General features: G+C 32.3%; 1 protein-coding gene across 1 annotated transcript in view; it reads right to left on the bottom strand.

The window, feature by feature from the left end:
- LOC129231146 (protein dopey-1-like) overlaps nt 1-23,633 on the bottom strand; it is a 118,890-nt gene that overhangs the window by 91,993 nt on the left and 3,264 nt on the right. Inside the window, exons 3-6 of the mRNA XM_054865394.1 lie at nt 21,853-22,042; nt 17,332-17,507; nt 6,766-6,919; nt 411-547 (exon numbers count right to left, since the gene is read on the bottom strand). Coding sequence (XP_054721369.1) covers nt 411-547; nt 6,766-6,919; nt 17,332-17,507; nt 21,853-22,042 — 657 coding nt within the window. The remainder of the gene's footprint in view (nt 1-410; nt 548-6,765; nt 6,920-17,331; nt 17,508-21,852; nt 22,043-23,633) is intronic.

Genomic DNA, 23,633 nt, shown 5'->3' with positions numbered 1-23,633 from the left:
AGGATATTATCTATGATTAATGTTAAATATTATCTATGATTAAAAAAAATGTATCAATATAACCAGATCAATGAACAGTTAAACTGACCTCGATTGTAAAGGCACAATAAAAAATAAATTTAACTATAAACATTCATAACTTCATTTTCAATTGCAAGAGGTTTAACTTTAATTTAATTATTCACTAATTCTGTTTGCTTTTTGCTAACTTTTTCTTCTATTCGGGGAATACAGGGATTTAAATCCAGTATTTTACTTTTTTTTTCACAATGAATCAATACTTTGTAAAAAAAGGAAATGCACTGAAACTCTTTATGTATAACGTAGTATATTTTGAAAACTGACAACTGTTTTAAAATCTGAAGATAATTTTGTTAAGTATGGTTTCATTATAACTCAATTAATTTCACCTAAAAATATCCATTAAAATGTCATCCACTATAACTGAACTAATTTCAGGTCGATCCAATAAGCTAATAAGTAGCCTGTAGCACCACAATTCAGCATTGGAGGGCATGCTGGCCGATGATATCACACTCTGAGGATTCTAGAAAATTCAAAAGGAGTTTTAAGAAAAAGAGTTTTAAGTCAAGAACTTATAAATGTAAGATATTTATAATACCAAGAAAATAATTTAAACATTGTAATAAATAATAATTACATATTTTCAACCCAATTATTTAAAACCAGGTAAAAAAATAATAAGAATTGGAATAAAATAAAATTTGACTTTTGAAAAATGTTTACTGGTGGTGATGAAACATCATTTCAGTGAAACATTCTTGGGAAACAAAACAACATTACATTGAACAAAAATATCATTCATCAAGTTTTAACCTAAAAAGTTTTGCATGTGTTGTTTTCCGATAACAAAATGATATTAAAAAGAATTCATATAAATATTGTGCATGTGCAGGGCTGGAGTTACCTACAAGTTATAGCTTAGGGCTCCCTGGGGGCAACAATTTCTGAGACTTCATTTTCAAATGCTCGAAAACCTTGAAAATTTGGAAAAGTGTGGGGAAACCTTAAATTTTTAAAATTTCTAACACATGGGAAAAGGTAGAGCGAGGATTGCAAAAACATGTGAAATTCAGATCCTTGCTTCATCTTCCATCAAAAATGTAAAAATCATGGTTCTCACATTTTTGTAACACATTACTTGATAAGTTTATGTGACTTACATATTTTACATTGTGATATTTATTTCATGTCCAATGCAAGATTTTGGAAATTCTTTTGTACTGCTTGATTTGTCTTTTTTCTACAGCATATTGTTAATCTGTTCAACACACAGAAAAACATATACATATATATATATATATATATATATATATAAAAAATTAAGCGAACAGAATTTCAAATATTAAACAAATTATAAATAATTAATGATGATAAAAAGGAAAATTGCAAACAGCTATTAAATAGAAAAGATAAAGTATGAATCCAGAGCTCATCAGCCGTGGAGGATTCATTAATTATGGTCTTCATCATTAATTATTTATAATTTGTTTAATATTTGAAATTCTGTTTGCTTAATTTTATATTTACTTGGCTTTTTAACTTTGCTGCGTTACGCATCTATGGACTTTTGGTGTGTTATTTTTACTATGCATTATCAGAATTTGCAAAACGGTAGGAGAAGCTGCTGTACTCACAGACAAAATTTACTTTTAAATTTTGCTGGTCTCTGTGAAAGGATAATCGATCGGTAAGTTTTTCTAGCAGAATCTACAACTTATCATATAATTTGGCAATTTTTGTCTGGTGAAAATTTGAAAGCTTTCAACTCCAAAAGAATGTTTTTAAAAATCACCTTTTTTGTCCGTGGGTACAGCATCCCGTTCACCCCACGGACAGAGGTATTTGTACCCATGGACATATTAAAAAAAATAAATAAATAGGTCTGAGGAAATCAATACATTTTCATAAGCCATTTTAAATTGAAATACTTCAAGCATCCATCAAAAATAACACTAATCAAAAGATCCAACAGAAAGCAAACTTTGAAAATTAACCGAATACCTAAGGTTTTTTCCCTTTTTTAATTATCCTTAACTTTTAACATTAGTGAACACTTCAAAAATTTAATGCTCTTAAGAGACTATAATCTGTTTTTTAATGAAAAAAAAAAACAAAAAACAATATAAATGACTAGTATGGCTCTCTATGTACCTATATAATATGCCTTCCATTTATACAAAAATTGCAGTCTTTAACGAAATTAACCCATTACAAAAAAAAAAAAAACTTCGGTTTAGATGTGTGAAACCAATAAACACCCAGAAAAGTCAACTTCAAATGAAAACAGCCGGTATTGACGGTCTGTAGATCCTATTACAGGTGGGGGTAACTTCAACACTATGATCTTCAAGCCTTACTTCAAATTCATCATCATTGTTGAAAGTAAATTTCGGATATTGATGACAAGGCACCATTTTGAGGTACTTCATATTGTGAGAAGACTCAGGTGTAGATCCAAGGACACTAAAAATTGCCATCTGTGGGTACACATAGTTTTGTGTCCTTGGGTACAAAGGTATGGCATTTTGGTTTTGCAAGCGGGTCACATTGACAGGACCACAGTTTCACGACATTAAAAATTAGAAACAACACCTTGAAAGCATAGGGAAACATGATACCTGCAACGAAAATGAATAATACAATCCACGGCGTACAAAAAAAAGAAATTGTACGTTTTTTTTTTTGCTTAGACCCTACAAAAACCGAAAACTTGTTCTAGAATCTTACTTGTTTGTTTGATGGTCAGGGGTGATTGTGTTCCGGTATTATACCGAATTTCCGGTATTTTTGGACGTATTTCCGGTATTTTTATGTCCGAAAATACCGGAATTATGTTTTTTTTTTGTTATGCTTTCATCTCCCTACCTCCGCAATTTTTTAAAAATTATATAATACTCATCAAATATACCTGCAAGAGCCTTAAGATAGACACCTATCCCTTAAGATGGACAAATGTCAAGATAATTTTGTATATAACCCATTAAAATTTTAATCAAATGTACACACACTATTTTGACTCTGACTATTGAACTATTTAATACTATGGCATAGGTGCACTAAAGTAATAGGGGCCAAAGATTACCCTACCCCCCCCCCCCCGTTCTCGCTTTGAAACTTTCAGGTATTTTTTGATGAACTCACAATCACCCCTGTTGATGGTGTTAAAACCTCCTGAGATATTGGAGAGGGCTGTACACACCTGTTGAACCCCCCTATCTGATCTCTATCAACAATACCTGGAATTTCTCAACCAACGTCTGTAGGTACAGCCGTCCATGGGTACAGCAGCTTCCTGTATATAACTTTTTTAAAAAACTTTGTTTGACAATTTTTTCCCGATATTTCTGTAGTTCCAATTACCCTATATAAGGTTTCAAAATGCAGATTTTTATATCTATTTTTCAAATTTTTCTCTGGGGAAGAAGCCCCTGAACTCCCTAAAATTCAGGATATTGTATACCCCAACTGAAGGGGAGTCCTCCATCACTCTTGATACCAATTTCCATCTGTAGGTCAATCAGAAAAGAACAACAGGCAACACAAAAAAACAAGCAAAAAAAGTAAAGCATGTCCTTATGTATCACAGGAAAAAGACAAAAATAGTGGGGGGGGGGGATTTAAATGCCCTCTTTTGCCACCAACAAAAAGTTGTCTGAACTATAAAAGGGACCCCATACTTGAAATACGTCTCCATTCGTTGACATGGTAACACGAATCAATAATTTGTGAAACAAGGGATGGCTAAAGACAAATATAAGCCTCAAGTCTATATTCACAAATGAGGCAGTGAGAAACAAAGGGACATCAAGCGCCAAAATGTAAAATTAGGAGATAAACCAGTACAAATGATGGATGAACCTCTCCTCTGTCTTGGGGAAAGAGATGGTACTAGTCACTCTGGTATAGCTGCTGGTATACAACACGATTTAGAAAAATGTTTCATTGAAAGCCTACCTAGGAATGCAACTTTCAACATGTTTTACTCAAAACGTGAAAAAGTCCACTTACATCTTATTGCTTCTCACTACCTCAAATGTATTATACCGAGCATCAGTCTTAAAACTGAGTCAGATTGCATGTTCTTTAGTTTATTCTTAACAAAGAGAAAAATGCTTTTTTTTAAATTTAATATGTTTCAACTTCCTGCAAGTTTATTCATACAAGGTTGATACAGGGCTGTCACTGGGTTATGGTCCTAAAAATAGATGTTTTAGTAGCCTCTGAAAAACAGTCAGCAAAATAGTCACTAAACAAGGAAAATAGAATCTAAAAGTCTCCTTTTTTTTTCTAAATAGTATTAATATTAAATCATGCTACATATGGTTCCATGAATAGACACATTTCAATTGCATGGTGTATGAGCCTGATCATCTGGATAAGAGAAACTCTCTCCAGTTACAGACATATGGTGTTCCCGACATGGTTTCATACCAATCATGAGAATGTGAAAGTAATGCATATATTAGAGAGATTCATAAAACAATAAAAACATTACAGACGGTCATCACATTTTTTAAATACCTCAAAACATAAAAGCTAAACAAAGGAGAATTTTTTGTTTTTTTCTTTCAAATACTAATCAGTAACTTTTCTGTCTTAAACGAAGTTACTTATCATCCCTATTATTCTGTTGTAAGCCCAATAAACAAAGCTAAATATTAGTCAATTTTCACACAATATGATGAATAACCCATTATTATGTTAAGAAACAATCTGATGTCTACCATATATCAATTGCAGTTTAACACTTTTCTGTTTCAACGCATTGCTAACTAACATTAGTTATCTTAGAAGGTACAATAAGGCTTTTCAATTTAAAGTAAATCACCAAACACTCTTATTAAATTTGCAACCACTTGTGCAAATAAAGCAATTAAAAGCTTTTATTTATAGTTACACATTAATGATTTATTTATATTTACGATAAAATTAAAATAATGGGGAAAATTTTTTTTAAAATACTGAATGGTGTGTGTTCATTAAACACAAGGTTGATATTAGCACCTATAAATTGTAATGGATATTAGGCACATGGTTGAAAAAAATTAATAATTCATCCCCCAAAATGTTTATAATTATTAATATGGTTCAAATGTACTCACAAATGCAAAACAAGTTAAATATGACACAGTAAGTAACTGCTGATAACACACAGTACTATTTTATATGGTGCATCAGGTTTTTTTAATTACAAAAAAAAAGCTTAACAGTGCTAATGAATTCACTATTTTGTAGATAAAAAACCATTAGCTTTAATTTACACATTTGAGTTTATCTGCATTTACAGAAAAATGATAATAATAATAACAAAAAAGCTGAATGCTCTATGTTCATTAAATAACATCCTTGGAATATTGCAGCAGCAGAGAGAATATCAAGTAAACAAAAATGGTAGGGTTGCCAGAAGTTAATTGCCAAAAATATTCTAATATACTAAAAGAAGTTGCTTTTGCCCCCTTTAAACTTAACTTCGCTATTGAATTAGCATTTTATGAAATGAAGTGCAATTGTATGTGAAATCTAAACTACTTCCTTCAGTACTAGGAAGTACAAGGTTGTAAATGCCAACTGCCAAAAAAAATGCAGTGAAGCACTGTTTACACGTTTCTCTTTTATACGTTTTTAGAATTGGTCCCTGCGGAGTCTAATATACATTAACCTATAACTATTATACATTTTTTTCATTTGTATGCTTTTTTCGTACAGTCCCTTCAAAAACGTATAAACGGTGCTTCACTGTAATAACTGTTATTTGCCTTCAAAAGGTTATTATTGTTACTCTTGTTAGCAAGAAATATGTATCAGGTGCCTGATGGCGCAGGAGGGGGGGAAGGCTGTTTTACATATCCTTGGCGATAAACAAGACCTTGCTAGCCCATTAGGCAACTTTTCATGTAATTTGGTCAGCTTGAGCAAGTTCAAAATTAGAAAAGTTCGCCCGCTGATACTTGAAGCTAAAGCTTATTTTCTCTTTTGCATTTCCATTTTTTCTTACATCCATTGTGTTTTTTACGTGTTTATCACTTTTAGGCTGAAATATCAGCAGTTTTGTACAAATTGTAAATAAAAAAAAAATTGTACTAAATTAAGATAAAAATAGTTGTTTTTGTCTTAATTTAGGCTAAAACAGCCATCAACTCTTTAAAACAGTCGTTCTTTTATTTGCTAGTTGCAGCCTTGTCGGTATTAAAAGTTTTGCTGTCTTTTAATGAAGCAAAATATAGACTCCCACAAAAATAAAATAATTATCTTATTGCTAAAGGGACATAAGGATCAACTTTAGTAATTTAGAGGCAAACTGAATGGATGAGGAGCACACTTTTAAAGGAAAACAAAGCTATGCACTTATACATGTAGATGTACCTTTGTACAATATTTCTAAAAAAAGTAAAGAAAATGTGGATATCAATAACAATAATCTTTGATGGTAACAAATACAATTAATTCTAAAAAGTTAAAATAACAAAGATAATTATGTGTCCAAATATAAATATGAATCAGAGTATTAATTTGTTCAAATAAGTTTTCTAAAAATAAATATTTAAATTTTGTAATTTATAGGTAAACTTCAAAAAAAAAATAATAATAATAATAATAATAAAAATAAAAATAAAAAGAATTGATTTATCTAGATAGCAACATTACCAAAATGTATGCTTTAACATATTGATGAAAAAAAAACTTCATAAATAAATAGCATTTTCACCTGAAACGAAGATATATGTCTTGAATGTTACTTACATCAAAGCAAACTTGGAGAGCTTTCAATAAAAAATCTTTTGAAAATCTTTTAAAGTAGGAATTTTCATCACATTGTTCAGAAGATGCAGTTGATGATTTATACAAATCGTCACTGCTTAACATGTCTCCACCCATAAGCCAGGAGAACAAACGTCTAAATATATATAAGAGTAGAAATGAAACTTTATATGGACGAATGTTTCAAAATGAATGAATGTTTCAAAGCAAAAGATTAATAAAGCACAAATTGTCAAAAACGCTTCTTGACAATTTAAGCATTATTAATATTGTTTCTACATTTCAATCAAAATTAGGATATCTTATGCAAGAATTGGAGGGGAGTTTCAAACAGTGGATTCTTTTCCTATATATGAAGTTATTTGTGAACTTTATGAAATTGAGCTGCTTATATTTTGATCTTGCAAGATTATAGAGTGGTCATCATGGTCTGAAACACTCAAAGTGCAAAATAACTGATTAATATATATCTTGAATATCAAATTATAGAAAGTAACCACCAGTAAACTAAAATATACTGCAGGGGCTTTGTTTCCTTACTTGCTTAATTTAATTAAGCAAGCTTTAATCATAGGCGGATTTATGGGGTGCGCCCAACACTCAATATTTTTGGTTGAATTTTGAAAAAAAGCTAAAAGTTTATTCTGTGACCTGTGAGTGTCATCATACATTGCCAGTGCATGAGATGTATGACTGTGCTGCATTATTAAGAAAATGAGTATTTTATTTGAAAGAAAAGATAATACAAATAATTACACACATCAAATAAACACATTTCTTAATGCTGCATTTTTAATAATTGTATACTCTGTAATTGGGTATTTATTGGTAGTTTATGATTATAATTGCTTTTATTTTGAGACAATTATGGTTATAAATTTTTAAAAAACAAGACCATTGTAACATGCTTTATCAAAAACTATATAAACTGTTTCAAGTTCTTGCACATCATTTCAGTAAACAGTGCTTTAAAATCTGCTCTAAAATCAACTAAAATAAAAACAGCATTTTTAAAATAAATTTTCAAAATTTTTTGAAACAGGCCCCTAAGATCCCTTGCTTGTCCCCTAGGGAATCTCCCCCCCCCCCCCCTTCCAGACCCTTGGTATCGTTGCACCCTCACAATTCAGCCTAAATCTGCCTATGGCTTTAACTAACTTAGAGAGTACGAACAAAATTCATCATCTTACACTTGAAAAACAGATCTTTTGATCAGTATGACATTTAAAAGCATGAGAAAATATTTTATTCCTAAATGAAGGAATTTATGTGAAAATTTTGCCTACAATTAGAATTTCAAACAGAAGAAAAACAAATTTTGAAAAAAACTGCCTTTCTATACCCAACTACCCCTCAGTACAGTTCATAAGATACGGGGTGATAAGAAATAACTTGAACAACACATGATACACCATAACTTATATGCTAATGAAAATATTATGACCAAACTTCAAAATAAATATGAATACATTATTTTGTCTAGTATATTTACAAATTTTCAAAGTGGCTACCTTTAGGATTGATACAGAGCTTTAAACGTGTCACAAAATTCTCGGCTCTGGGCCGCAACTCACTTACTGATACTTTTTCCCATCTCTTGCATAATGATTTCTTTAGGGATGCCAAAGTTTTAGGCAGTTTAGGGCACAACAGTGGCGTATATATGTTTTTATTTTGGAGGGGGCCCAAACAACCAAGATTAGCTACCCCCAAACCCCACTTTTTTTTGTAATTTCAACTTTTTTTTGGGGGGGTGGAGTAACAGTGACCTGATCTTTCCATTTTTTCAATGCGTTGAAAGGATTTCATACTGTCAGTCCTCTTCATACTGTCATACAGTGCAAAACCAAAAAATAGTTTTAGGGCAACACACACAAAAACAATTCTCGCTTTTGGTGGGGGAATAGGTATGAGTGTCCTGCCCGGAATTTTTTTGGAATTGTAGTCCTAAGAACGCAGTTTTAGACGGTCTCTGGTAATGCTACGAGGAGGACGAATTCGGGGAGCCTTCTGCAGAAATTTTTAGAAATTGAAATTTCAAAAATGCCATTATATGCTATATTTGTTGACGTTAGTGTAATGAGAGGAATGGGACTTTTTGAAGTTGCCATGGATTGATTTTTTTTTTTTTTTTTGATAGAGCGAAATCTCACCCCTCCGCCTATTTTTCCAAACTGAAGTTCTAAAAAAAAACAGTTTTCACACTGACTTCGATGATTTTACAGGCAGGGTGGTTCTGGAGCTCTCCCCAAAAACTATTTTGAAATTAAATTCCTGAAAAACAAAGTTTTGAAAACATATTAAATGATTGGAGGGATTTGAACGCTTTTCACCTTAAATTTGTCAAAATTGTAAATTTAAAAATTATAAATTTTTCATTTTCAGATTTCATAAGGGAGCAGTCGTACCCCCGTCCGAAATTTTTTCGCAATTGAAGTCTCAAAAGCGCGACTGTGGACCATATTTGGTAATGTTTGGGGTTCAGCCATTTTTCAAAATTGAAGCTCCATAAAAGTAATCTTAAACCATTTTCACTGCTTTTAGAAGGCAAGGAGTTTGGTAATTGTCCCCTGGAAATTTTTCGACATTGAAGTTCTGAAAACGATGTTTGAGAAGCTCTTCAGTGGTTTTAGTGGTTGAGAGGGCTTGCGAAATGTAGCATTTGTAAGACTTAGGAAAAAGAAAAAAAAAATTGTCGGAAGGGGTAAAAGAAATAGGAGGTGTTGGACGTAATTACCTAATCAATAGTCAGTAACTTTTGAAATTTTTATTTTAAGGTTCTTTTCAAAAGTAATTCAGATTTTTTCCCAACATTAGGCAATCATTGGAAAGGAATAGTTCGAGAATCCAACTCTGAAAGGTAAAACGCAATTTTAGGTCATCTTTGGAGACGTTTAGAGGTAAGGAGTGGTTTTAGAGATCTCCCTACGAAAGTTCTCAAAATTGAAATCTTAAGGCATAATTTCAGACTATTTTCGGTAGTAACCTCAGTAAATAGGTGTTGGCTCAGGGATCCTCCTCCATAAATGTCTAAAAAAGGCCTAAATAAATGTGTTTTTAGAACATCCATTTTCATTATTATTCCAACTGAACAACTGAAACTTATTTTAAATAGGGGTGAGAGTTAAGGAGAAAAATACTTTGAAGACTCCTCTTTTTAGAAAGACAAGGGAGAAAAAAAATGAGGGGGGGGGGGTGAAGAGAGTGGAACTTACTTTGCTAAGCAATAAACTGCATCTGTTAAAAACATTTTAATTTAACAATTTATTTTTGAAAGAATTGAGATTTTTTCCCAACATTATTTGCTTTCCTTTTTCTTAAAATAACTTTGCTTTCCCAAGACACATTCTTTTCTTGAGTATGGGGTACGGATCCTCTGACCCCTTCTGAACACTATTGCCTGGTGCCATCTAACGCAGGGTTCCCAAACTTTAACGATTCGTGGCACCCTTTGAAGAATTTGAATTTTCTCACAGCATCCTAATCTAGTTTTATATACATATTGTTACCATGAACACCTCTTTCTGCGGCACCCAGCTCGGAAATCTCTGATCTAATGTATTATAATTGTTATCACTATCATATTTATTTACTTTATTTATTTATTTATTTATTTTTTTGTAGCTAAAAGTTTGGAAGTTGTTTGTGAGCACAACTAAAACCAAAAATAACTACCTTTATTTAAAAAAATTTCCAGATTTTGGAGGGGGTCCGGGCCCCCTCAGCCCCTTCCTTATATACGCCCTTGGCACACAACTTTGTCTCCAGGAACTTCTTGCACTGATGAACTGAGTCAACGATCCCAATCTAATGGTTTGGGGTGGGATATGTGCTAGTGGGAAAATATCACTTATTTTTGTTGATGAAGGGATAAAATTAGCCAAGAAACATATTGCAAACAAATTTTGGAAGATGTTGTCTTACCTTGGGCGCAAAAGTTCTTTGGAAATAAAAGATGGACCTTCCAACAGGATTAAACACCTGCACACAGAGCTAAAAGCACTCAAGACTGGTGCAAGACACATTTTCCGGACTTCATTGGAGCTCAAGAAAAGCCACCATATTTTCCAGATTTAAACCCAATTGATTATTCTGTTTGATCCATTGTGGGGACAAGGGGTGTGCTAAATAGGGTTCCAATCCGGAAATCCCAATCTCGAATCCCGCAGGATATTTAGCGGGATTGATCCCGCGGGATTTCCAATTCCGTAAATTTTTTCCATGCAAGCGTTTTCCAGCTTTTGTCGCTCATAAAATGACTATTTTTACATGCATCATCTGAGGCAGTGGTTGGAAAAACTACTTTTTTTTTTGTAGCGAACTACAACTACAACTACTTTATTACAAATGTAGTTAACTACAACTACAACTACTTTTTTCAAAATGTAGCAACTACAAACTACTTTTGAAAAGTAGTCGCTACTTCGCTACTTTTAAAAAAATTAATAAAATTCATACACATCGTTTGAGGATTGAAAGAAAAAATTAAAAAACTTTAGATTAATCAATTGGCTCATTTGAAAGTGGAATATTCCTAAGAATTACTTATAATTTCATTCCTTTACCGAGCCAATTTGTCATTCCAAACATTTTTTACGAATATTTGCTGCAAAAAAGTATTTAAAAAGTTGAAGGAATTCATCCTTCAATTTATTAATTCTTGACAGTGAATATTTCATTCAAGAAGTGCAACTCGGCTACTTGAAAATGTAAATATTTTGATTCAGTCTTAATTTGATTAAAATTTTATATAGAAATACATATACAGTAGAACCTGCCACATCCGGATCAATGTGGCGACAGACCGATCCGGATATCAAAAAATCCGGATATCAAGACTGCATTTAAAAATAGCTGTATTATGGAGTTTTCAAGCTGTATTTCTGTTCTTATAAACAAAATTTAAAGTTTTAAACGTTTATAAACTTAGTAGTATGTACATACAATATGCTCCATTGAAAAACAAAAGGTTACACAATTTATTTACAAAAAGTTACACATCACAGCTATAGTATTAACAAAAATTTACTTAGCTTTTGAAAAAGTTGGTTTTTTTCTGCTGCTTTCCACATTGTACACGTTTTTTTGAAGCCATGTCTCTCATCCTTTTCAAGAGCATCACGTCACTTGCACAAGTTAAAGCCCTCGATCCGTCTAGGATCGAGGGCTAGACGGATACAGGGCTTTAGCACAAGTATCTTCTTGACTTTGAACGTAGGACAGCAGAGCCTCGAACGACTTGAAAGCTTCTGAATGGCTCATTACGTTTACGACCGGATTTTTGTCAGTGTCCCTTTCGCTGTCTGAGTTTTTATCATCATTCTTGCACACCATGTTCAATATATCGCCGTCTGTTAATTCGTTCTGTTCGTCTGCACTCAACCACTCGTTAACAACGTCTTCCTTCATTTTTTCACATCCCGGCAGGTTCTTTACCAGTTCAGCAATCTCATCTTTGGCGGAAGTTTCATTGCTACCTTCCTCTGGTTTCTCTCCCGTAGATTCATCAGATGGTTTGGGTAACAACTTCCTCCATGACCTTACCATTGTTATTGGTTTTATGTCATCCCACGCTTGGGCCACCCACATCACCACATCCAACATGTCCACTTTTTTTAGAGTCTCTGTAACGTTTTTTCCTTCATCCATTCCAGCAATCAAAACCGTCAGTAACTTTCGTCGATAGACACGTTTTATAGATTCTATAACACTTTGGTCCATAGGCTGACAGAGGGATGTCACATTTGGGGACAAAAAAAGACACTTTATTTCGCCATCTTTTAGTTCTGGGTCGGGATGAGAGGGTGCGTTTTCCAACAGCAGGACTGCCTTTCTCGGCAGATTATTTTTTGCAAAATATATTTTTGCAACTATAGGCGCGGCGCCATTTATCTCTTCTTTCGCCAGTCGCACAGTTCGAAAGAAAGAAATACTTTGACTTTTTCTTACTCAAAAATTGAAAATTTGTTCCGCGAACCGTCCGGATATGGGGAGGTCCGGATGTGACAGGTCCGGATGTGGCAGGTTTTACTGTATGTACACATAACATTGATTTAGTTGGTGAAAAACACCTTTTAAACAAAAGAGAAAATCTTTAACTTTCATTTTAGGAGTTGATTTTACAGGTACTTATATTTTGTAGGAACTAGTTAGTTGATTTTGAGTTTCAAGCTGGGGTCAGGACCTGGATACGATCTCCTTTCTTACGTTACTGATAAAATGAAATAAGAGCATTTTTCAATTTTTCCTAATAACCTCAAAAATTTACAATATTTAATAATTGACATTTATTTTGTTGATATATCGACACTCAATCAGTAAAAAAAAAGAAAGAAAAGAGAAATTTTAAATATATCCAAAACGGTACAAGTGCTTATAATCAAATGTTAATAAATACCCGAAATGTAACTAAAAGTGCTTACTTTATTTCAATGTGCAAGTGTTGACTCGCACGAAATGGCTAAATAGCGAGTTTTTCTCGAGTAACGATTTTGGAGCTAACGCGAATCCCTTACCCCGTAACACGAAAATTTTCGGAAGGGAATCACAAGGATTAAGTATCACCTTCTTTATTGAGTACTAGATATTAGTTCCGTGAATGGACTTTCCTTTTAGCATCACGGAAAGCAAAAGTACACCACACTGTACTAGTCGAAATATCGCTTTGTTAATTTACAAATTGCCACTCCGCATCTTTTTAATTCTAAATATGAAGTTGATGAAACATTATTTCACATAAGCGGGCTGTTTATCTAAAGTTTTAAAAGGAATGATTGAAAGTTTCTGATAACTAATGAAATTTAAAGATTTTCAATATTCTTGAACTACTAAAAAGTGCGTCGAATATAATTACTGTATCTTGTACAGTACTATTGCAGTGCTGCGTTTTATTTTTGCTACATACTATACGTACCGTACTGTTTCATTTTATGCCATTCTCTCCCATTGATTTTGTGCACCCTAACCGTATTTTTATTCAATAACAAAGCTTCTTTTCAAATACAGTAAAATTCAAGTTCTCTACGTTTAAATTCGGAAAAATGAAGTTAAGAAATGGGTTAAAATAGTTTGCGTGTGTGTGAGGGGTGTTTACAAATTTCTAAAATAATTGGTATGGTCATAAAAAAAAAAATCGTATAGATACTCTTTTCCTCAACGCGAAATTTCAACCTAAGTGGGGAGTCTTGGAACGCATCCCTCGCGTAAATTGAGATTCGACTGTAAATGCCGATGACATTCATACCTTTTTGCTGAACAGGCATATTTTGCACGAAATGGAAACATTTCTGTTATCATACGTTTATATGACACTAATATTTATTGTTAGCCGACCAGGGCAGTTTAGTGTCATCCTCTACAGTAACTTCCACATTAGGAGGATATTTTGGCACAATAATCTCATTGACATCTAAAATGTTCATCCACAGGACATTCTCTGCTGACAGAAAACACAAACGGAGTAGTACTACTTGGCAGTTATAGCTTATTCTTTTCTTTCTAAGTCATACTCTACTGAAGGCAAATATTGGGCAAATGTGAACATTTCGATGCCAAAGGGGTCTAACAGATAGAACATATGGCGTCAAAATATGTCTGATGTCAGCTCGTATTTTTCAGATTTTTTTTTTCACAACTTTATTTAAAAGTAGTTTTCAGAAATCGCTACAAACTACTTTCTTTTGTAGCGAACTACTCGCTACTCTACTTTTTTTCAAAAGTAGTGCGCTACACTACAAACTACTAAAAAATGTAGCTACTACAGTAGCGTCGCTACTTGTAGCGCGCTACTTCCAACCACTGATCTGAGGTTTGAATAACCTTCCTCATATATCTGCAAGGAGAGCAAGAAAAACTTTGTCTCATATGATCAAAGGCGGATTTACCATTTAAGAACACAATAGAAATAGAGTATATTTTCTTGAAAATGAATTGGTAATGGTATTCTCATTTGAGGTATTAGTTTTCAAACATTCAACAATTGAGAAATTGCTTAAAATTTAAAAACATTTTCGAAAATCATCAGTAAAATTTAGAATCTAATACATTACCCTTCAGAAAAAATAGAGAAAGTGCATTACAGATTCCAAAACCAGCTGGAGTAGCATGAGTGTAATGTTGAAGCACTTCTGTAAGCTTAAGGTATGCTTTTAAAAACTTTAAGTTAGAAAAAATGCACTCAATAGAAGAAATGAAAAATAAAAAAAATGAAAAACCTAACATATTCTGCACGACTTTGAAAGGGGCAACAGAAACTTGTATAAAACACAGGATGACTTGAAGACAGTGCAGTAAGTTAAGCTGCTCATGTTTTTGAATGCTATTTAAAATGACAAGTAAAATTAGCAAAGATATCCCAAAACTTTTACTGAGACAGCGACTTGGTGAAATGGTGAAATGAAGCAGTATTCAGCCCTTGCTGTATTGAATCGAATTCACTGATACAATGACAAACGTTAATGTAGCAACAAGGGTATTATTAATGCAACTTAAATTGGAAACATCAAAACACACATCCAATAGACATTGTTTATGTCCGAAATTTGCCATTCTTGAGCAAAAACCAAGCATAAGAAAAATCTAGTTCAGAAGGTGATGGTTAATGGGGATTAAACACAATTATTGGGGGACCACAATTATTTAATTTCAGTTAAACCAACTGCAGTGGAGCCGCAGCACGTGATTTTATCAAGCGCATTATTTTTAAAGCAAAAATCCTTTTCCATCCCATTCGAGCAGCAAACTCTTGCTTACCAAACTATGATTGCTAATTAGGATCTGACTTTGCAGTGCTCAACAAATGGTGTACAAAGCTCAAGAAGACTACTAATTCAAGTAATAAAAGCAGCCTTTCCTAAAAAGCACAACTTTTTCTATTTGATACAAAAATTTAATTTTTAGAAGAATAAAGTCAATCCCGCGGGATCCCGTGGGATTGGGGACAATCCCGAAATCCTGCGGGACTGAATTCGGTGCGGAATTGGAAACCCTAGTGATAAACCTCATAAAACTTTGGCATCCCCAAAAGAAATCCTTATGCAAGGGATGGGATAAAATATCAGTAAGTGAGTTGCGGCCCAGAGCCAAAAATTTTGACACGTTTAAAGCTCTGTATTAATCCTAAAGGTAGCCACTTTGAAAATTTGTAAATATATTAGACGAAATGATGTATTCATATTCATTTTGAAGTTTGGTCATAATATTTTCATTAGCATTGAAGTTATAATATATCACGTCAAGTCAAAGTAATTTCTTGTTACCCTGTATTTAATTAAAATATGCACAGATGATTTTACCAATGCACTTACTGCATAATGCTTGAATCAAAACAGCAAAATATATTTTCGTTAGAATTAAAGTTATAATGTATTATGTGTGCCTAAATTATTTCTTGTCACCCTGCAAAAGTTTTGTCCCTCTCCTCATTTTAATACAGTCCAACTCCTTATAACAAACACAAAAAGACCACAATATTTGCTCATTATAACCAAGTGCTCGTAAATACAGATGAGCAAAAAAATCATTAAAGCTCATGCATATTTATTCGCTTTTTTTTTTTTAAATTTCTGTTCTCTTCCGAAGAAGTTAATTTGCTTTTCACTGTCTTAGTATCTCTTTCTTATGTTCATGCTTTTCAAAGAATACTAATGGCCCAAAAACATTATTTCAAAAACCAACTTCTTCTACATATCAAAAGTCATCCAGTTTGTTAAGGGCCATTCAGCTTCAAATTTTGCACATTCATCATTTTCATCATTGCTTTCTTTTTTTTTTTTTTTTCCAACTGCATTTGCTTGAATTTGAGTATCATCGGAAGTATGTTTTTTGGACGTGATAACATTTGGCGTCAACAAATATGTAATTTTGACATGCTTCTCTACAACACAGATTTTGAAAAATGGGAAGTTATCACTTGTTCACTAGATTTATGACTCATAACTAACTTTAGGTTTACTTTGGAATGCTAGAATTTTTTTAAGAAAGGATAAGCTGTGCTGGAAGTCAATAGAAATTTTTTGAATGAAAATATTGCTTGTTGTAAGCAGGGTTTACTCGTTAAAGCCCAGTTATGCTTCCATAGATTTAATATAGTATCAACTAAATATTACGGATTTTCTTGTTAAATCCGAGTTCTCGTTAAATCAGGACTCGTTATAACCAGGTTTAACAACAAAAAAAGAGAGAGACAGCTTTTGACGTTCAAGCATTAACATTAATAATTGTCATTTATGTCGTCCAATAATAAAGATAAATAATTCAAAAGTTTTTTTTTATTATAGGATTTCTTGATTTTCAATTAAAAAACCTAGAACTCCAGTATTTGTCATTAAAAAGCCATCAGAATCCTTCAGTAGTCCCAGAAAAGTTTCAACCAAGTGTTACAGTTCATAAAATACATGACATTAAAAGAAAAACGAAGTACTGTTTTTTAATTTAAATATTTTATATGATCAAATATGAATAATATACACAAAAGGCATTCTAATACAAAAGCGTTTTTTATTTTGTGCAATGCATAAACTCAGGCCAAACAAATTAGTGATAACTCACCTGTTCAAAGACATATCTCGTCTTAAAACAACTGTCAAAGCTGAAGTCACAACATGAACCATATCAGATGAAACTAATTGATTGCGATGAAATGGAAATCCCAACAATAATAAATCTAAGGCACACCTTTGAACTAGAACACTAGAATCTTGAAGGGCAGCACACAGACCTTGAACCTTTTAATTGCAAAGTATAGTCAAGACAATTTAAATGTACTTTAAGTACACACAATATGAGTTTTCAAATTAAAACAAAAGTAGAATTTAAAAGTTTTTCAGAACCTGCAAAAGAAAAATCAAGTATCTAAAACATAAAAACGGGAGCTTAAACTCAGGGTGGGATGGCAGAATTCCAACAAAAAAGTCTCAGATCCCTTCCTTAAAATTAGTATGAGCAAGAGACTCCTGCCTATGGAAGATTCAAAGCATTTCCATGAAAATGCTAAAATCTACTTCTTTTCCAACTTTGCATAAAGTTACTGGTCTAAATAATATTGAAAATATATTGTTTTTTTTTATGTATCACTATAATTGAAAAATTTATTTTTGTAAAAAAGTGTTTTGAAACTCAAAATTTTCCACCACATTTACAGTATCAATGAAGTAAAGAATTACAATCTTTTACCATCTGTAACAGGAGTTTGAATTTTCTATTTCAAAGTATTTAGCATTAACTCCTTAACTGTCATGGGCATATAGATACATCTCGCTTACCTGATGTGCTAACTGCTCCTGGCATATAAATATGCTTGTGGCAGTTAATGAATTGGCTGAGTAAGACGCATTAGCAGTGTTAAGAAGTATATCTCAATAGCGGATGAATATTTTTGGATATTATTTTAACTTACTATACTTGATTACAGGCATGAAAATGAAGCACTAAAAACACTAAATATGAATATCTTCCTTTTTAACTAAACTAAAATTAACTCAGTGATGCGAGAGTCCATGGGGGCCAAGACTTACTCTGCCCATTTTAGTTTTTGTGACCAAAGGTTGCAATGCAGATGTTAGGGTTAGGCGGTCAGCTGAATACAAAACCCCTGTGCTTAGTTCCCCAAGCATGCTTGGTACTCAAAAAGGGTATGTACACAATTCTCTTTTATAAACGTACTCTAGTATTTTAGATGTTTGTAAGCAATGCTCAAACTGTTTTAACCAATTTCTTAACTTTATATCACTGTTTTCTACATAAAGAATTTTTATTGTATTTCCAAAAAAAAGAAAAGCTCTGTTATTTAACATAAAATACTGTTAAGATGCACAAAATCAATGAGAGAGAAAGGCATAAAATGAAACAGTATGGAATGTATAGTAAATAGTAATAATAAATTGCAGCACTATAATCTAGTGCACAGAAGATATAGTAATTATATTTGAAGCACTTTTCTGTTGTTCAAGTATATATTGAAAGTCTTTACTTTTTCTTTAATATAGTCGAACTTTCTACTTCTCTTTCCATTTTCACAAGCTTTAGATTAACAGAAAGTTTTGGTGAAAATATATTTCATCAACCATTTATTTTGATTGAAAAAGGTAAATGAAAGTTGCGAAATGGTTAATTTGTTTACACTAGCAAAACAATGTTTAGACTGGCACCATGTGGGCAACTTCTGCTCTCAGTGATGCTAAAGGGAAAGTCCATTCCCAAAACTAATGTTTAGTAGCCAATAAGGAGTGTGATGCCCAAGCACCGCTATTCCCTTCCGAGATATTTTGTGTCATGGGCGAGGAATTTCTGTTAGGTCTAAAACTCATTACTCATGAAAAACTCCTGTTATAGCCATTTGGCCTAGGTTGAATTGGGTTGTAGCGAGAGTCCACTGTACTCTCAAACTTAAACTTGCAGAAGCACAAAAAGCTATACAGTAAAATCTCAATTACTCACGAAAGGTTTATTCAAGAGTCAATCAATAATCGAGAAAATGTATTTTCATAGCAAAAAACAAAAACCAATGGTTGATTTTTTTTAAATTGTAAACTTAAATTAGTTGCTTTTGTATCAATTACTGCACTTCTTTCATTGCTTGTATACTTGTTCTTTGTTGATGTTAATTTCCATTTTCCATAAAATATAAAACACTTTCACTGTACTCTAAATATTTTCACTTATATGAAGTATTATGAACCAATATAGTGAAGTCTTATTTTTAACCTCAATTATCCCTCATTTTTAGCCTTTTTGTTGGCTATCTACAGTACTCGTGCCACTCAACTCAATGAATAACTGGGAATTTACTGTATTGCAAATGATCATAAACTGTTAAACATGTTATTCAACTAAAATGTTAAAATTTCAAATTAGTTTGACATAAAAAAAATGTTAAAATAGAATAAAATAAAAAATCCTGAAAAGCAATGCACATTCACTAATAATTTGAAAACTTAAGTTGGCTTTAAATAAATACAAAAAGAAACCTAACTACATCAATTAGCAAAATATATCACATAATTAATGCAGTCAATAGTGGAAAAAACCTGAATAGCAAACCACTATTTTAATTTAATAAATTATGAATTTGATGCTTTGATTAAGTACAACTTAATTCATTTTCTTCTTGAAAGTTTTGAATTTTGGAATGGATAAAAATTCTAATGTGTTCTTGACTATTGTATGTGAGTTGAAATTAAACAGAGCTGTAGTAACAGAGTGCAATATATGTACATGTGTGTGAGCATTAGTGTAATACAGTGCAACAAGTATTGAATTACTGTGCTTCAAAATTTTTAGCTAATAATATAATTTTGAAATGTACTTTAGTGTTTCTGTGTAGACTTCAGTAGTAGTTATTGCACTCCACTGCAACAGCTACAGCAACTTATTAGTGAACTGATTCTGGAAGACTTGTCCAGATTGTTACTGAGAGAATAAACAAGAAGATGACACCATGCACTCTCGCTCAATGTTTGTTCTCCATTACAAGTAAATGTGCATTACTTTCACCTGCCCTGCCAGTACCTATAACAAAGGATGAAGCGGTTTTAACAAAAAAATATATATAAATCGCAAAAAACTGTTACATAACCTATCTACTGAAGGAGGCTTACACAGTTTAAGAAAATAAAATACAATATTTTTTTCTTTTTCAATTATAATTTCGATAATGAAAAGTTCACTTTTTGTGTTTTTTTAACTGGCTATTACAGAAAGTGCCTTAAAAGCAAGAAGGGATTTTCTTAAGGAACTGAAAGCAGACAATGATTTCAAGATTTGGAACCAAAACAAATACAGTCAAACCCCGCTATACCAAACCCGGGACATAAAAATTTCTCCGGTTGCAGCGAACCTTTTTAATGGTCTCAAATAAAGCCTTATGATGCTAATGTATTTTCAAATACTTATAACCATCCATAAATGCTGTAGAATTGGTTATAGCGATCCAAAAATTTCTAAAATTTTCAAATTTTCATAGCAATTGTCCCAGTTACGTTCCTTACGAATATTTCCATACGAAAACACCATCTTCTGCAATAGTTACCCCTTTTTAATTAGAATACCCCGGTTCAAAACAAACTACTCACTTACTGCTCCTCTGATAATATTGTACTGTGAACTTTACAATGACTATGGCGAAATTAGGAGAGTGAAAAAAACTCTGTAAGGGATTAAGTTAAATTTATTCTGAAATAGGAAAGCAGCTAAAGTCTATTCTAATTTTGCAAAGAATTTTTCCTTCCTTAGATTACTGTAGTTATAACCTGGTAGAATTGTAATTTTAAGGCATTTGTAGATGTTTTGAGCAATTTTTTTTATGACTGAAACTAGATAAACAAGTTGTAGATTTGTTTACAAAAGTTGAGAGAAAAATCAATGGAATGTAGATTAGGGGTGACAACCAAAAATAAAATTTTCCAATCCAAACGACATAATTAAATAAAAAAATACATTTCTATAGTTTGTTAACTACTTAGTACAATAATAGTAATATTTTACTCACAGTTATCCTTAAGTGCAGACTTATTTTCGAAAAATCGGATAAAGTGAACCCTCGGTTATAGAGATTTTCTAAGCCAGTCTCCTGAGGGTTCGTTATAGTGGGGTTTGACTGTATTATTAGTTAAATTCAAAACTCAACACACATTTTAAAATGATATGTAGAATGCTGTATAGAGAGAAATTAGGAGTAAAATATGTAATAAATGATTCAAAAATAAGGAAATTGTTTTGAATGACATCGAGATAGATATTACTATATTACTGCAACTACCTGGTCACAGACTTGGAACTATTATCCATTGCATGATCAAATACCATATTAAACAAAAAAAAACATTTTCCTTCCAAACATTTGTCATATAATACATTTTAATAAGAAACTGGGCATAAAATTCTCAACTATTCATGGCTGTCCACTGATAGTGGTGCCATATGAAAGTCTGCGTGATCCTGGAGATTGCATCAACTGGCGAGGAGTCAAGATGTAACCCCATTAGTAACACATAAATATTGCACTCACATCATAATTTTTAACATTTAAAAGGTTTTTGTTTAAAATATAGATCATTTGAGTGTTACACTCACCATTGTATCAATATCAGTGCCAATCACATGCAGCTGATCCTCCATTGAAAGTCGACGATTATAATGGTTAATTACAAAAGAAATTGCAGGCAGCCTTATTGTAGGATTGGAAAGAATACATTTCCACATACAACCATAGAAGTAGCTCTGTTCTACGTTTGAGCACACACATAAAAGCAATTCATCTGTTCTAGAAAACAAAATAATATTGAGAAAAAATAAATTAAATTACAGAGAAACTACCATTAAAAGACTGAAAACTGAATTTTCTTTTTAGAACAAAAAAAAAGTAAAAATAATGCATTTACTCTCGGATAAGTTGAGAAACTCAGTACAAAAAATAAGTTGGAAAGTTGTGAGGTCAAATTTCTGCAAATTTTCATTGAACAATTAGTTTTGTTTAGAAAAAAATTTTCTCAAAACCCTGAATATTTTCCGAATTTTAGTATAATTTTTAACAAACATTAAAGAAGTAAATATTAAAACATTCTCAGATATTTTAAATGGTCTGACTGAAATAAAGACTAAATAACTACAGTAAAAGACGGACTACTCGAAAAATGCAAGAAATGTCAGATTCGTGAATTTTCACAACAGTTGGTCGTGTTCAAGTTACTGCTCATTAAAAAAATTTATACCCAAGTATACACAGTAGGGTCAGACATTTAATTATTTCTCAAAAATATCAGGAGACAAAGGATTAAAAAAGTGTTAAATGCTCTCCAACTAACATGCATGGAATTTTACTACATTCTGATAAGTATTTTTGTCTCCAGACTGAATTTGCTATTTCAATTCCTTTGTTTACACAAAAACAAGTTATCAAAAACCATCTGCTCTCTGTTCATACTTGCCATTTTAGCAGTGAGAATTCCTCGGCATGTGTGGATGAGAGTCGAGAAATAAACTAAGCATACCCCCGATTACTACATAATATTAGTATAGTTTCAATTAGTGAATTTTTTTTTTTTGTGCACCTCTTTCATTCTTTTCTTTTTTTTTTTTTTTTTTCTAATCATGGCTCATACTAACTCAGGATAGAAGTGCCCATTATTTAATGATTGATATGCTATCTTATTAGTAGAAGTACTTTGCTAAATTATGAATGTGGTTTGAAATGTTATGAATGGAGCCATCATAAACCAAAGCGTGATAACTAAGAAAGGACCAATGCAGAAGGAAATAAAGGGCATGGATGTGAAAAAAAAGTAAAGAAATATAGTCAAAAGCTTCTATTCCCATTGTTCAACATCAATGGGGAAAGTGATGTGAAAAAATTACTGCTTGAAAATTAAAAATATTTTTAAATCCCGTCCAAAACTACCAGATAAAAATTAGAACAGTTTCATGGTGCCGTTCAACTATTGTTTGACACAACATCTGCAAATTAACAGCATGCTTACTGAAAATATATTTCAATGATCAAAACTACCACTGAACCTGAGAACCTTTAAGAAGTCTCATCTTACACCTAAAGCTTACTAGCATAACTTATTTATATTAAACAAACGTAACTGATAAGACCAACCAATGCAAAACAGTTTGCATGTCACTCAACCAACAATTCTATACAGTTCCCTACATGAAATTTGATTATGCTACCTAGTGGCAAAAAATCCAGATAAAAATGACGCTGCCCATGTAGTCAGTTACACTTAAGGTTAACACCGCCTAAAGCCCCATAAGAATAAATTATTATAAAGTAGTGTAGGCTAAAATAAATAAGAAAGTGAGTAAGAGGTAAGAGATATATCTATAGGATAAAGGACAATAGGCCAGCA

The sequence above is a fragment of the Uloborus diversus genome, chromosome 10, assembly GCF_026930045.1.
Source record: "Uloborus diversus isolate 005 chromosome 10, Udiv.v.3.1, whole genome shotgun sequence".
In the NCBI taxonomy this organism is placed as follows: domain Eukaryota; kingdom Metazoa; phylum Arthropoda; class Arachnida; order Araneae; family Uloboridae; genus Uloborus; species Uloborus diversus.
This window is presented reverse-complemented; position numbering and strand designations above follow the sequence as displayed.